The sequence below is a fragment of the Halichoerus grypus genome, chromosome 12, assembly GCF_964656455.1.
Source record: "Halichoerus grypus chromosome 12, mHalGry1.hap1.1, whole genome shotgun sequence".
Lineage (NCBI taxonomy): Eukaryota > Metazoa > Chordata > Mammalia > Carnivora > Phocidae > Halichoerus > Halichoerus grypus.
The window spans coordinates 63,214,619-63,226,489 of NC_135723.1; the positions used below are offsets into that span (position 1 = coordinate 63,214,619).

The 11,871-nt window shown below is 39.1% G+C and overlaps 1 protein-coding gene across 9 annotated transcripts in view; it reads left to right on the forward strand.

Moving 5' to 3' along the window:
* The window catches only part of AVL9 (AVL9 cell migration associated), an 85,615-nt gene that overhangs the window by 44,237 nt on the left and 29,507 nt on the right, over positions 1-11,871 (forward strand). For all 9 annotated transcript variants that reach the window (XM_078059435.1, XM_078059439.1, XM_078059438.1 and 6 more), the window contains exons 11-15: positions 1,052-1,186; positions 2,316-2,535; positions 6,072-6,189; positions 9,643-9,696; positions 10,174-10,262. In XM_078059435.1, coding sequence (XP_077915561.1) covers positions 1,052-1,186; positions 2,316-2,535; positions 6,072-6,189; positions 9,643-9,696; positions 10,174-10,262 — 616 coding nt within the window. The remainder of the gene's footprint in view (positions 1-1,051; positions 1,187-2,315; positions 2,536-6,071; positions 6,190-9,642; positions 9,697-10,173; positions 10,263-11,871) is intronic.

The window sequence follows — 11,871 nt, forward strand, 5'->3', positions numbered from 1 at the left end:
TAAAACCAGGTTACTGGACCTGTCTTCCAACTTTTGGAAGTCTTCTCTCCCATATCAAGTATTTAACAACCACCTGTTAGGTACAACGCATGTTCTCGGATACAGTGATGAAGAACATGAAATAGCAAAAGAGATGTCTCCTACACTCACAGAGATTTGTCTCGTGATATAAATAACACATCATCCAGAGAACGCTATCAAGTGCAGTGGTTTTTTTCTTAAGTGATGAGAAGTAAAAAAATAAAATTGTCACAGGACTTGAGATTGACAACAAGGTCAGGGGTTCAACAAGTGTGCCCTCCTGGCTGCATATACAAGTTGTGCCACCTATTGGAAATCTGTCTTGATTTAGAATCTTCCGGCAGAAGTGCCATATCCTCCTTCATTGCATCTTTGAAGTGTTAACACCTTTATTCTCGGGAAATATGCTGCTTTTTGTACACTTAACTGCCTGCTGTGGTTTGGCAATTCAACTGTAATTTTCAGGGCAGTATTTTCAAAAAGAAGTTAACTATACAGCTATTGCTAGTGTCTTCTTTTTTTTTTTTTTTGCCTTAAACATTTAATAACAAATGTCTTGAAATATTTTTGCAGGATTTTTAACAGTGGGGCAGTAGAACAAATGCCATGCAGTGCTTTGCTATTCTCATAACAGTATGCTGGTGGTTATGTGTTTTCAAATTTTTCTGAAAGAACTAACAGCTTTCTACTAAATAGCATACTATTTCATGGGCTTAAATCATCACTTCCCAAATGAAAATCTCCAGTTCCTTAGTTATTGTGGAAGCTTTTAAGCTGAACTGAGAACAAAATGATGAAGTGAGACAATTTTCATGTTAGACCACCACTCGTGGAAAAGGGGAGCAATTACCTGGCCTCAGTGCAGTCAAGACGTGAGGTTCCCCTGGAATAGTACTGTAGTGAGTCAGAGATGGTACAGCAGTGGGCAGGGTTCGGAAGTTTCCTTTCCTCCTTAGCTCTCTAGGCTTGGAGAGAGAGGTGGCTGTCCTGTTACTTTTCTGATGTTGTCTCTCACTCTTACGATTCTTAGGGATATCTGTGTTTGCCTTATATGGCATTGCAGCAGCATCATCTTCTCTCTGACGTCACCGTCCGTGGATTCGTTGCTGGGGCTACTAACATCCTTTTCCGCCAGCAGAAGCACCTCAGTGATGCCATTGTGGAGGTGGGCTTATGTATGAGCACGTGTCCTTGACACTGCTGGTCCCTGTTTTTCTTTCTTAACTGGAATTCTGACAGCATAGGAATAGCACTAATAAAGGTAAAAATTCCTGTGCCAGGCATTCTTTGCACCTGAGGTATATTAACTGACCTAATTCTAACAGCCTGTGAGGTGGGCATTGTTGCTATTCATATCTTACACGTGCGGAAGCTAAGGAGCAGAGAGATGAAACGGCTAGTAAGTGGGTGAGCCAGGTTGCAAGCCAGACAGTCTGGTCCTGCTATGATCTCATAATTAAAATGTGTTTATTGTTTAAATATTTTCAATACTTCTAGCCTATTTAATATGCTCCTGATATCAGGAGGAAGGAGCTACAGATAAATATTTGACATCAACGTATGAGAAATTTAAATCGCATTTAGTTTTACAATTGAAGTAATTAAAAAAAGAAAAAAAGGAAATTTCACCCACCCTAGGTTTTTATAGTTTCTAATAGAAAGTACCAAAACATACTTTGTGGGGAAATGTTTATAGTATCGTAAATGAAAAATCTGGGATCCCAATTTTGAGGAATTAAAATAGGTCCATACCTTCCAAGGCAGAGCATACAGATGGAGGGACCGCAGAGTTGCCTCAATATTACTGGTTACGTTCTGCTTTTAAAGTTGGTGGTTGGTGGGTTCGTAGGTATGTGTATATTACTTCAAAATTAACCTGTAGGTTACATAATATATATCAAATATTACATAATAAGATATTCCAAGGTATCTGTGTACTCAAGAATTTTTAGGAATTATAGTTACTAATTGTATTTATTTCTGGTTGTATGACAAAGGTGATTTTTACTATACCTTTCTGTTTTCCAAGATATTTACAGTCAACAGTTACTTTTATAATTCAAAATAAAATATTTATGCATATATTTTCTAAAAACAAAATGAGGATTTTTTGAATAGAGATAGAAAAAAAAGTCAGTGTAAAAACCTGTCTCTTTCTTAGCCTCACTTTTTGAGAATGCTGTTACTCATATTTTTTATTTCCAGCTTCAACTTCCCAGTAGTTACTCTTTAAAGTATGGCATGGATGTCTGTGTGAATGCCCAGACTCTGACTTGTACCTGGGTACCCTCTAGGTAGAAGAAGCTCTGATCCAGATCCATGATCCAGAACTTAGGAAGCTGCTTAACCCAACCACTGCAGACCTCAGGTTCGCAGATTACCTAGTGAGGCACGTGACGGAGAACCGGGATGATGTCTTCCTGGATGGCACAGGCTGGGAGGGAGGTGACGAATGGATCCGAGCCCAGTTTGCAGTCTACATCCACGCGCTGCTGGCTGCCACACTGCAGTTAGGTAAGGAGCACGGCTGCTTTTTCCTTTTGTAATCTTTATGAGGTTTTGAATTGCATAAGAAAGACATTTTCATTATAAAATTATCTGTTACTCCCTCATACAGAGATAACTGCTCTTAGCATTTTGAGTACTTTATATCTTTCCAAACCTTTTTCTATGTATGTTTTGGATTTTAGTTTTGTGGTATTTGTGGTGATCCTTTTACAAAAATGGATCCCATTCCAAATGTTTTTTGAAACGTACGTTTCTATTATAAAGAAAAACAATCGAGACCGTAAATGGAGGTCACTTTTACATGGCTGCTTAGTGTTCCCAAGGACCATGTGGAAGGAAGGATGTGTCAGTATCTGGGGGCTATTTATAAACATTGCTTACCTGTTTTTAAGATATGTAAAGGGAGAAAAGAAATATGAAAGAAATCACTGGAAATCACATTCCAAGTGATGTCTTCAAGTTTTCCATTCTAAGAAATCCTATTCCTATTAAATGGTTAAAATAGAGCAGGTAAAGATAGACTCACTCCTGTATTAAATTAACATTTCATTCCCCCATAGGGGAGGAAATCTATAAAAAGAGAAAATGAAGCTTTACAGTGAGCTTTTGCATGTGGTTGTCTACCACCGTGGACATGTAGCAAATACTTAGTAGGGTGTTATTGTTGTTGTTAAGTGTTGAGCTTTTGTTTTTCCTTTTTTTTTTTTTTTTTCAATTATCTCTACCACTGTTTGGGGGAAGTTATTAAAAATGTGGTGAAGTACACATAACCTAAAATTTACCATCCTAACCGTTTATAAGTACGTAGGTCCCCAGTAGCAGTAAGTGCACTCACACCGTCCTGTCAGTACAGCCCCCTCCTAGCTTAGTTCTTCATGAAGTGTGCATGGCGTGGGAAAGCCAGGCTTTGTGTGTGTGCTTCATTTGTAAAGGAAAGCTCTGGAGCAAGTCCTTATTTGTTAATGGGATATTTTTAAATATCTCGCCTCTTCTACAGATGTAACAGCTGAGACATCAAGATTAAATGTGTAGTTCAAAATCATTCAGTAATCTAGGAAGAAAACCCCAGTCTCCACCAGTCATGTTAGCTTCATGAGTAATTTACTTTTTAAACATATTTGCCTAGGTAGCTGTAAATGCTGAATAATAATAGTGACTAGCCTTTTTTTTTTTTTTTTTTTTTGGAACATATGTACAGGGACCTGTTTTGTTTTGAGCACTTTATTTCTACTAATTTCATCTTCACAACAATTCTGGAGGTAGAGACCATGTCCTCTTCATTTTACAGGAGAGGCACTGAGGCACAGAAAGGTTAAATAGCTTGCTCAGCCCTCTGGTCGAGGCTGAGCTGTGATTCAAATTCAGATAATCTGGCTCAGACCCATGCTGCTGTTCCAAAGGAGATTCAGCCTAGGGAGCTGTTTGAGGAATACATTCTTAAGAGAAGTTCCTTATGTTGCACTTAGAGTCATGTGTATCCTCTTCCTTTCCCAGCAACAAAAGTCCTGTTTCACCTTCAAAGCAGGCAACTTACAATAAGTATATGAAGCAAAAGCCATTTGTATCTGTTCTCCAAACCTTTTCTGTTCTTCCAAGCAGAAGTGCTCTGCATTAAAGCTTCCTCATGATAATGAAAAAGCCGAAAAGTTTTCAACATTATATATGAAAATTCCTTTGTTATTTAAGTATTTTGATGGTGAAATGCATGGAGATTAAAGAGTGAGTTTCATCAAATAGTTAAAGTCCTAAGAAGAAAAAACAGTGACTAAAAGAACCAATTCATGTATTCATTCTGATTTTTTTCATAGAAATATAACATTTGTGAAAAGCTAGAAAGTGCTCTGTTGCCTACTCCATATGTATATACATCAATACATTTACTCCCTGCACAGTCTACAGTTTTTGTTTAATAAGTAATACTATGCCTCCTAACCTTGGTAAGGAGAACGTGGAAATATTTTGGAATTGTAAGGAACCTTAGAATATATCTGGCTCAACCCTCTTATTTTCTGGTTAGGAAAATGAAGTTCTGAGTGATTAAATGACTTGCCAAAGGCCACATAGCTTTTTTTTTTTTTTTAATTTTTTTATTGTTATGTTAATCCCCATACATTACATCATTAGTTTCAGATGTAGTGTTCCATGATTCATTGTTTGTGCATAACACCCAGTGCTCCATGCAGAACGTGCCCTCCTCAATACCCATCACCAGGCTAACCCATCCTCCCACCCCCCTCCCCTCTAGAACACTCAGTTTGTTTTTCAGAGTCCATCGTCTCTCATGGTTCGTCTACCCCTCCGATTTCCCCCCCTTCATTCTTCCCCTCCTGCTACCTTTTTTTTTTTTCTTAACATATATTGCATTATTTGTTTCAGAGGTACAGATCTGAGATTCAACAGTCTTGCACAATTCACAGCGCTTACCAGAGCACATACCCTCCCCAGTGTCCATCACCCAGTCACCCCATCCCTCCCACCCCACCCCCCACTCCAGCAACCCTCAGTTTGTTTCCTGAGATTAAGAATTCCTCGTATCAGTGAGGTCATATGATACATGTCTTTCTCTGTTTGACTTATTTCGCTCAGCATAATACCCTCCAGTTCCATCCACGTCGTTGCAAATGGCAAGATCTCATTCCTTTTGATGGCTGCATAATATTCCATTGTATATATATACCACATCTTCTTTATCCATTCATCTGTCGATGGACATCTTGGCTCTTTCCACAGTTTGGCTATTGTGGACATTGCTGCTATAAGCATCGGGGTGCACGTACCCTTTCAGATCCCTACTTTTGTATCTTTGGGGTAAATACCCAGTAGTGCAATTGCTGGATCATATGGTAGCTCTATTTTCAACTTTTTGAGGAACCTCCATACTGTTTTCCAGAGTGGCTGCACCAGCTTGCATTCCCACCAACAGTGTAGGAGGGTTCCCCTTCCTCTGCATCCCCGCCAACATCTGTGATTTCCTGACTTGTTAATTTTAGCCATTCTGACTGGTGTGAGGTGGTATCTCATTGAGGTTTTGATTTGGATTTCCCTGATGCCGAGCGATATTGAGCACTTTTTCATGTGTCTGTTGGCCATTTGGATGTCTTCTTTGGAAAAATGTCTGTTCATGTCTTCTGCCCATTTCTTGATTGGATTCTTTGTTCTTTGGGTGTTGAGTTTGATGAGTTCTTTATAGATTTTGGATACTAGCCCTTTATCTGATATGTCATTTGCAAATGTCTTCTCCCATTCTGTCGGTTGTCTTTTGGTTTTGTTGACTATTTCCTTTGCTTTGCAAAAGCTTTTTATCTTGATGAAGTCCCAGTAGTTCATTTTTGCCCTTGCTTCCCTTGCCTAAGGCCACATAGCTTCTTAACAGGATTTCTGGAACTAGACCCAAGTTTCCTGATATCTGGTAGGCTATCTCCCCCAAAAAGCATGGGGGTGGGGGGGTTAAAGCCATTCCTTGGTTTTGGTTTTTTGGTTATGAATCTTCACATCCCTGACTGGCTACAGTCCAGCTCAACTTTCAAATATTTACTTGACAGATAATGAAAAGATATTATCGGACTATGGGACAACCTTTGTTACAGCATGGAAGAATACTCACAACTACAGGGTGTGGAACAGCAACAAGCATCCGGCACTTGCAGAAATAAATCCAAAGTAAGCACATCCTCTGAGGATTGATAGTATATAACATGGTTGATTTACTAAGTATGCCCCAATATAAAGAAGATGGTATCTTAACTTTGATGACAACGTGAATATCTCCAAAAATCTCCTTAAGTAGATTATAAAATCCCAAATACAGAGAAGCAGCTGAAAACTGCTTCCCTGTTCTTAGGCTTACACAAAAAGCTCAAGACATTTTTGGAAGGATTAACATTTCTCCCAGCTCTTGGCATAATTCAGAAGAGGAAGTCTGGCACATGGCGATGCTCAGTACATGATAGTTCTCTCCCTTTCCCTGGATCTGTACTTTAGCAGAAGGGTCAAACAAGATAGAAACCTTGAAGGAAATACCACTGGCTGAGACTGAGAGGTTGTTTTAAAATGTGAAGTGTGAAAAAACTAAAGTTGATATTTGAACTCCTAGATATGTGGTCAAACCTAGTTTCCAACTCAGATTCTAAAATCCAACAAAATTTAATACCTGTCACAATACTGAATGTTGACAGACTTTATCCATGTAGGCATAAAAGACATTTAAACCTGTTGTGAGTGGGGCCGTCATGAAGCAATGCTGTCTTGTTTGAATGGAACAGAGTAGAATCTAAGGAGATCTCTCCATTGATAGAATGTGTACGTGGTACCCCTCCCCTTCTTCGCGGTTTCAGTTCCTCGGGGTCAGCCGCAGTCCTGAAGCAAATGATCCTTTTTGTGACGTGTCATCAGAAGGTCGGTAGTAACCTAACGCTACATCATAATACTTAACGTCCTTCACCTCCCTTCATCTCATCACTAGGCATTTTACCATCCCACATCATCACAAGAAGAGGAAGGGTGAGTACAGTGCAGTAAGATATTTCAGAGAGAGAGAAAGACTACATTCACATAACTTTTATGACAGTGTATTGCTATAATTGTATTTTATCATTAGTTACTGTTTTTAATCTCATGCTGTGCCTGATTTATAAATTAAACTTTATTGTAGTATGTGTATATATAGGAAAAAACCATAGTGTATTATATAGGGTTTGGTGCTGTCTGTGGTTTCAGGCATCCACTGGGGGCCTCAGAGTGTGTCCTCTGCAGATAAGGTAACTGCTGTACATCCTGAGCACTTCTTCTCTAAATTAAATGATTAAAATGATTTTTTTTAATGATACAAGTATATACTGAATGTTTGTTTTCATTTGTGTTTTAAACTTCTTGGTGAGAGTCAGACAAAAACCAGCTTTGTACTAATTACTGTATTATTTGGGAGCTGGGATTAACTAGCTAGACTGGGGATGTGATTTAAGTGGTGCTTTAAAGAATATTCCCTCTCTCTCTACACACACACACAGAATCCAGATATTTATGTCATAGTAACTTGGGGAAGCATCTGCAAGGATGAAGTATAGCAGGGTTTTAAAGAACATGTCTGTTAAACTTTATATCATCTATCAAGAGAAATGACTAGGTTCAGCAACAATTTTGGTGAATTTAATCATCACACTAGACTATAGCAGAAACCTCTATTTGGCATTTGAATGTGGTAAAAACATAGAAAATTAAAAGACAAAAATATCTTAATAGTATTAAATGAAAGAGCTAAGAGTTCAAAGTATTCTCCCTCACCACAAGGTCTGTGTTTTAAAGAGTGATGAAGGAAAACAGATGTGAGTTTGTTTGCCTGGTGGCCCTCACTGTGATGGGGGCGGTGGGGAGTGAGGGTCCACCTCAACCATCCGCAGTGTGGCCTACAAGGCCATCCAGTCTCTTCCCCCAGTGTTCTGTACTGATAACCTGGTCGGATCTTCATCCAGTCTCTGCATCTGCGGTGGTGCCTTTAACGTGAACCAGCTCTGTAGATTTTAATGCAGGTTCATAAGAGGCTTAGCTGGAATGGGTTTTAAAGGATTGTAAAACGGTACTTTTAAAAATGTGTAAATAAATTGGGGTTATTTAGATTGAAGAGAAAGCTGAAGAAAGACTTATAGGTAGGGAAATTATGCAGATATAATAGCAGTTTTTCATTATTTTCACCAAATTAAAAACAAGAAATGATAGTCTTCAGTTGTTATCAGGGAATAGAACTTAGACATACTCCATACTAAGATTTGAGATCTATGAAACCCTTTCTCCAGCTCCAAAAGAGGAGAGAAGGCAGTCCTCTAACTTCCCTTAGTAAACAGCAGGTATGCTTCATCCTTTAAACAGGGCCTTCCCAGGAATATAAAGAATGATTAAGTACTCTCAGTTCGGGCGCCTGGGTGGCTCAGTTGGTTGGGCAACTGCCTTCTGCTCAGGTCGTGATTCTGGAGTCCCGGGATTGAGTCCCGCATTGGGCTCCCTGCTCAGTGTGGAGTCTGCTTCCAGTGTGGAGTCTGCTTCTCCCTCTGACCCTACCCCCTCTCGTGCACACACTCTCTCGCTCTCTCTCTCACTCTCACTCTCGAATCAATAAAATCTTTAAAAATAAAAAAGTACTCTTAGTTCTTTCAACCTGTGATTCAGGAATCCAGAAAAGGTAATTACATATGCTTAATATGGCCAATAAGGAAATTTGTTGTCTTTTGAAAAGCCATAAATAGCATTTTGATGTTTTAATAAGTAGCTATAGATTTCATTAGGGTCACTTTTTTTTTTAAGATTTTATTTATTTATTTGACAGAGAGACAGCGAGAGAGGGAACACAAGCAGGGAGAGTGGGAGAGGGAGAAGCAGGCTTCCCGCTGAGCAGGGAGCCCGATGTGGGGCTCAATCCCAGGACCCTAGGATCATGACCTGAGCCGAAGGCAGACGCTTAACCAACTGAGCCACCCAGGCGCCCCAGGGTCGCTTTTTTTGTTAGACATTGAGAGAGACCTCTCAGGATGTAATAAGAATGTGGATATTTATTGACTCCTTTTATGGTACAACTTTGGTCAAGTTGCCTGATTTTGTGTGTGTGTGTGTGTATGCATGCACACATACACTTCTTCCCTTTTGTACATTTTTAAGACCTGCATTTTGAGTTGCTTTTCAAAAAGAAAGTACAAATCTTCAGATGACCAATAGCATGCATTTATAAGATGGCCAGAATCAAAGTATAGTCCATGGCCATGGCCTAAGGTAGTGACTAATCCTGACTATCCTGGGGAGCTTTTTAAAAACATTGATGCTTCAGCCCAGCCCCAGACCAAATAAATCAGAACATTAGTGTAGCATCAACATAAACCTCTTTCTCACCCCCGATTCCAAGAAAAAAAAACACCTATTTTACAAGGGAGGAAATAAGCTCAAAGAGGCTCCCAAGACTGTAAGTAAAGATCTGTGCTCAAAGCCGCTTTGCCTGCTGTCATGTGCAGAACACCCCCACCTAGCTGAGTCACCCCTGCAAGATTTACTGATACTTCTTGTGACAGCATTGTTTTGCAGCTTTATTGGTAAAATACTCATAGTCTAACAGTCTCCAACTTTGTTTTACAGTCATCCTTTTCAAGGCCAGTACTCCGTGTCAGACATGAAGTTAAGATTCTCACAGTGAGTATTTAGAGAAAAAACTAGGAAAATTTTTATGTCTGAGCTTATGGCATGTGTTTCATTGCTAATTAGGAATTGTTTGTCTCCACTTGATAGACTTGTGCTTCAAATAGTAACCAAATATGTGCATGACATTCTCCAGCTCAGCAGTGTGTATGTTTCAGAGTGAAAACACTGCTGTTTCATAGAGAATGGTGTGAACTAATAACAGAATTTGCCATTTTTATTCTGGTGGAGTAACTTTAGCAAATCATAACTGTAGGGAGAATTAACCATGCATCCTTATGGCCTTTTTTTGGTTCATCTGCATGTTATTTTAGTATTTTCTGAAAGTTTACATGCTTAAGGTTACTAAATTAATTGATGCATGACAAATAATTTAGCTTCTTTTCTCAATAATTCTATTTTGGGGGTGGTTCTAAGGTGTGGTATGTGTGAATTTTTGTAATGTACTTAAAACTTCTTTGCTTTACTCAGTTCTGTTCAAAACAGTGAACGTGGCAAAAAAATTGGAAACGTCATGGTCACAACCAGCCGAAATGTTGTACAAACAGGAAAAGCTGTTGGTAAGACATGCCTTTAGCGAGAAACAGATTAGAATCATAACACATCTCTTCTCTGTACTCAGTGTGTCATTGATAAAATCATAAAGTTGTAGAGACCTGTGTATCATATAATAATACAAGATGGTTGAATACAAAGGTTTTGTTTTCATCTTATTCATGAAAATTCTTATGACATCAGATAATATCAAAGTTCAGCAAATTTTCCCACACCTGATGGAGAGAGACCAATTTTCTGATGTGTTCACTGTTCTGTTACAAGGATTCAGCATTTCCTGAGCTGCCTGCAGTTTTTTATAAGTAATAGAGCACCATAATAAAGTAGGCATTAGGAGTGCTGTCTTCTAAGGTATTATCATAAAATAAAGGAAATCAGTGAAACCAACAGGTCATTTTTTAAAAGATTAACAATACAGGGGCGCCTGGGTGGCTCAGCCGTTAAGCGTCTGCCTTCGGCTCAGGTCATGATCTCAGGGTCCTGGGATCGAGCCCCGCATCGGGCTCCCTGCTCTGCGGGAAGCCTGCTTCTCCCTCTCCCACTCCCCCTGCTTGTGTTCCCTCTCTCGCTGTGTCTCTCTCTGTCAAATAAATAAAATCTTTAAAAAAAATAAATAAAAATAAAAAAAATAAAAGATTAACAATATCAATAAAACCTTTATAGGCTAATAAAAGATACAAATTACCAGTATCAGGAATGGAAGAGGGGACATCACTCTAGATCTTACAGAAATTAAAAGTATTATAGGGAATATTGTGAATAACTTTATGCCAATTTTTTGACAATTTGGATGAAATATGCAGGTTCTCTGAAAGACTCAAATTGCCAAAACTGATGCAAAATTTAAATAGCCCTATATCTACTAAATAAATTGAATTAAAAATCATGCCACAGGTTTTTAATTTAATCCAAGCCAAGATGTCTTCAGTTATGAATTTTATCAAATATTTAAGGAATAATACCAATTTTATACAAACTCTTTCAGAAAGTAGTGGATGAGGTGTAACCCTCCCCAGTTCTTTTATTTATTTATTATTATTATTATTTTTAATTAGCGAGAGTGAGCACAAGCAGGGGAGTGGCAGGCAGAGGGAGAAGCAGGCTCCCCGCTGAGCAAGGAGCCAATGCAGGACTCGATCCCAGGACCTTAGGATCGTGACCTGAGCCAAAGGCAGCCACTTAACCGGCTGAGTCATCCAGGTATCCCTCCCCAATTCTTTTAATGTGGCCAGTATTACCCTGAGAACCAAAGCCAGAAATGGTACCATGCTGTTGTATATGTTCTTCTGCCCTTAGCTTTCTTCAGTTAAAATACTTTGAAGTTGGGGCACCTGGGTGGCTCAGGTCATGATCCCCGGGTCCTGGGATCAAGCCTCACATCGGGCTTCCTGCTAAGTGGGGAGGCTGCTTCTCCCTCTCCCACTCCCCCTGCTTGTGTTCCCTCTCTCACTGTGTCTCTCTCTGTCAAATAAATAAATAAAATCTTTGAAAAAAAGAAAAACTTCGAAGTGTGTTCCATATCAATTCTAAAAAAAAGTCTCATTCCTTTTCTATATTTTTAACTTTTTTTACGTAATTTCAAACTTGAATGGTGCAACAGTGTGCAAGGAACTC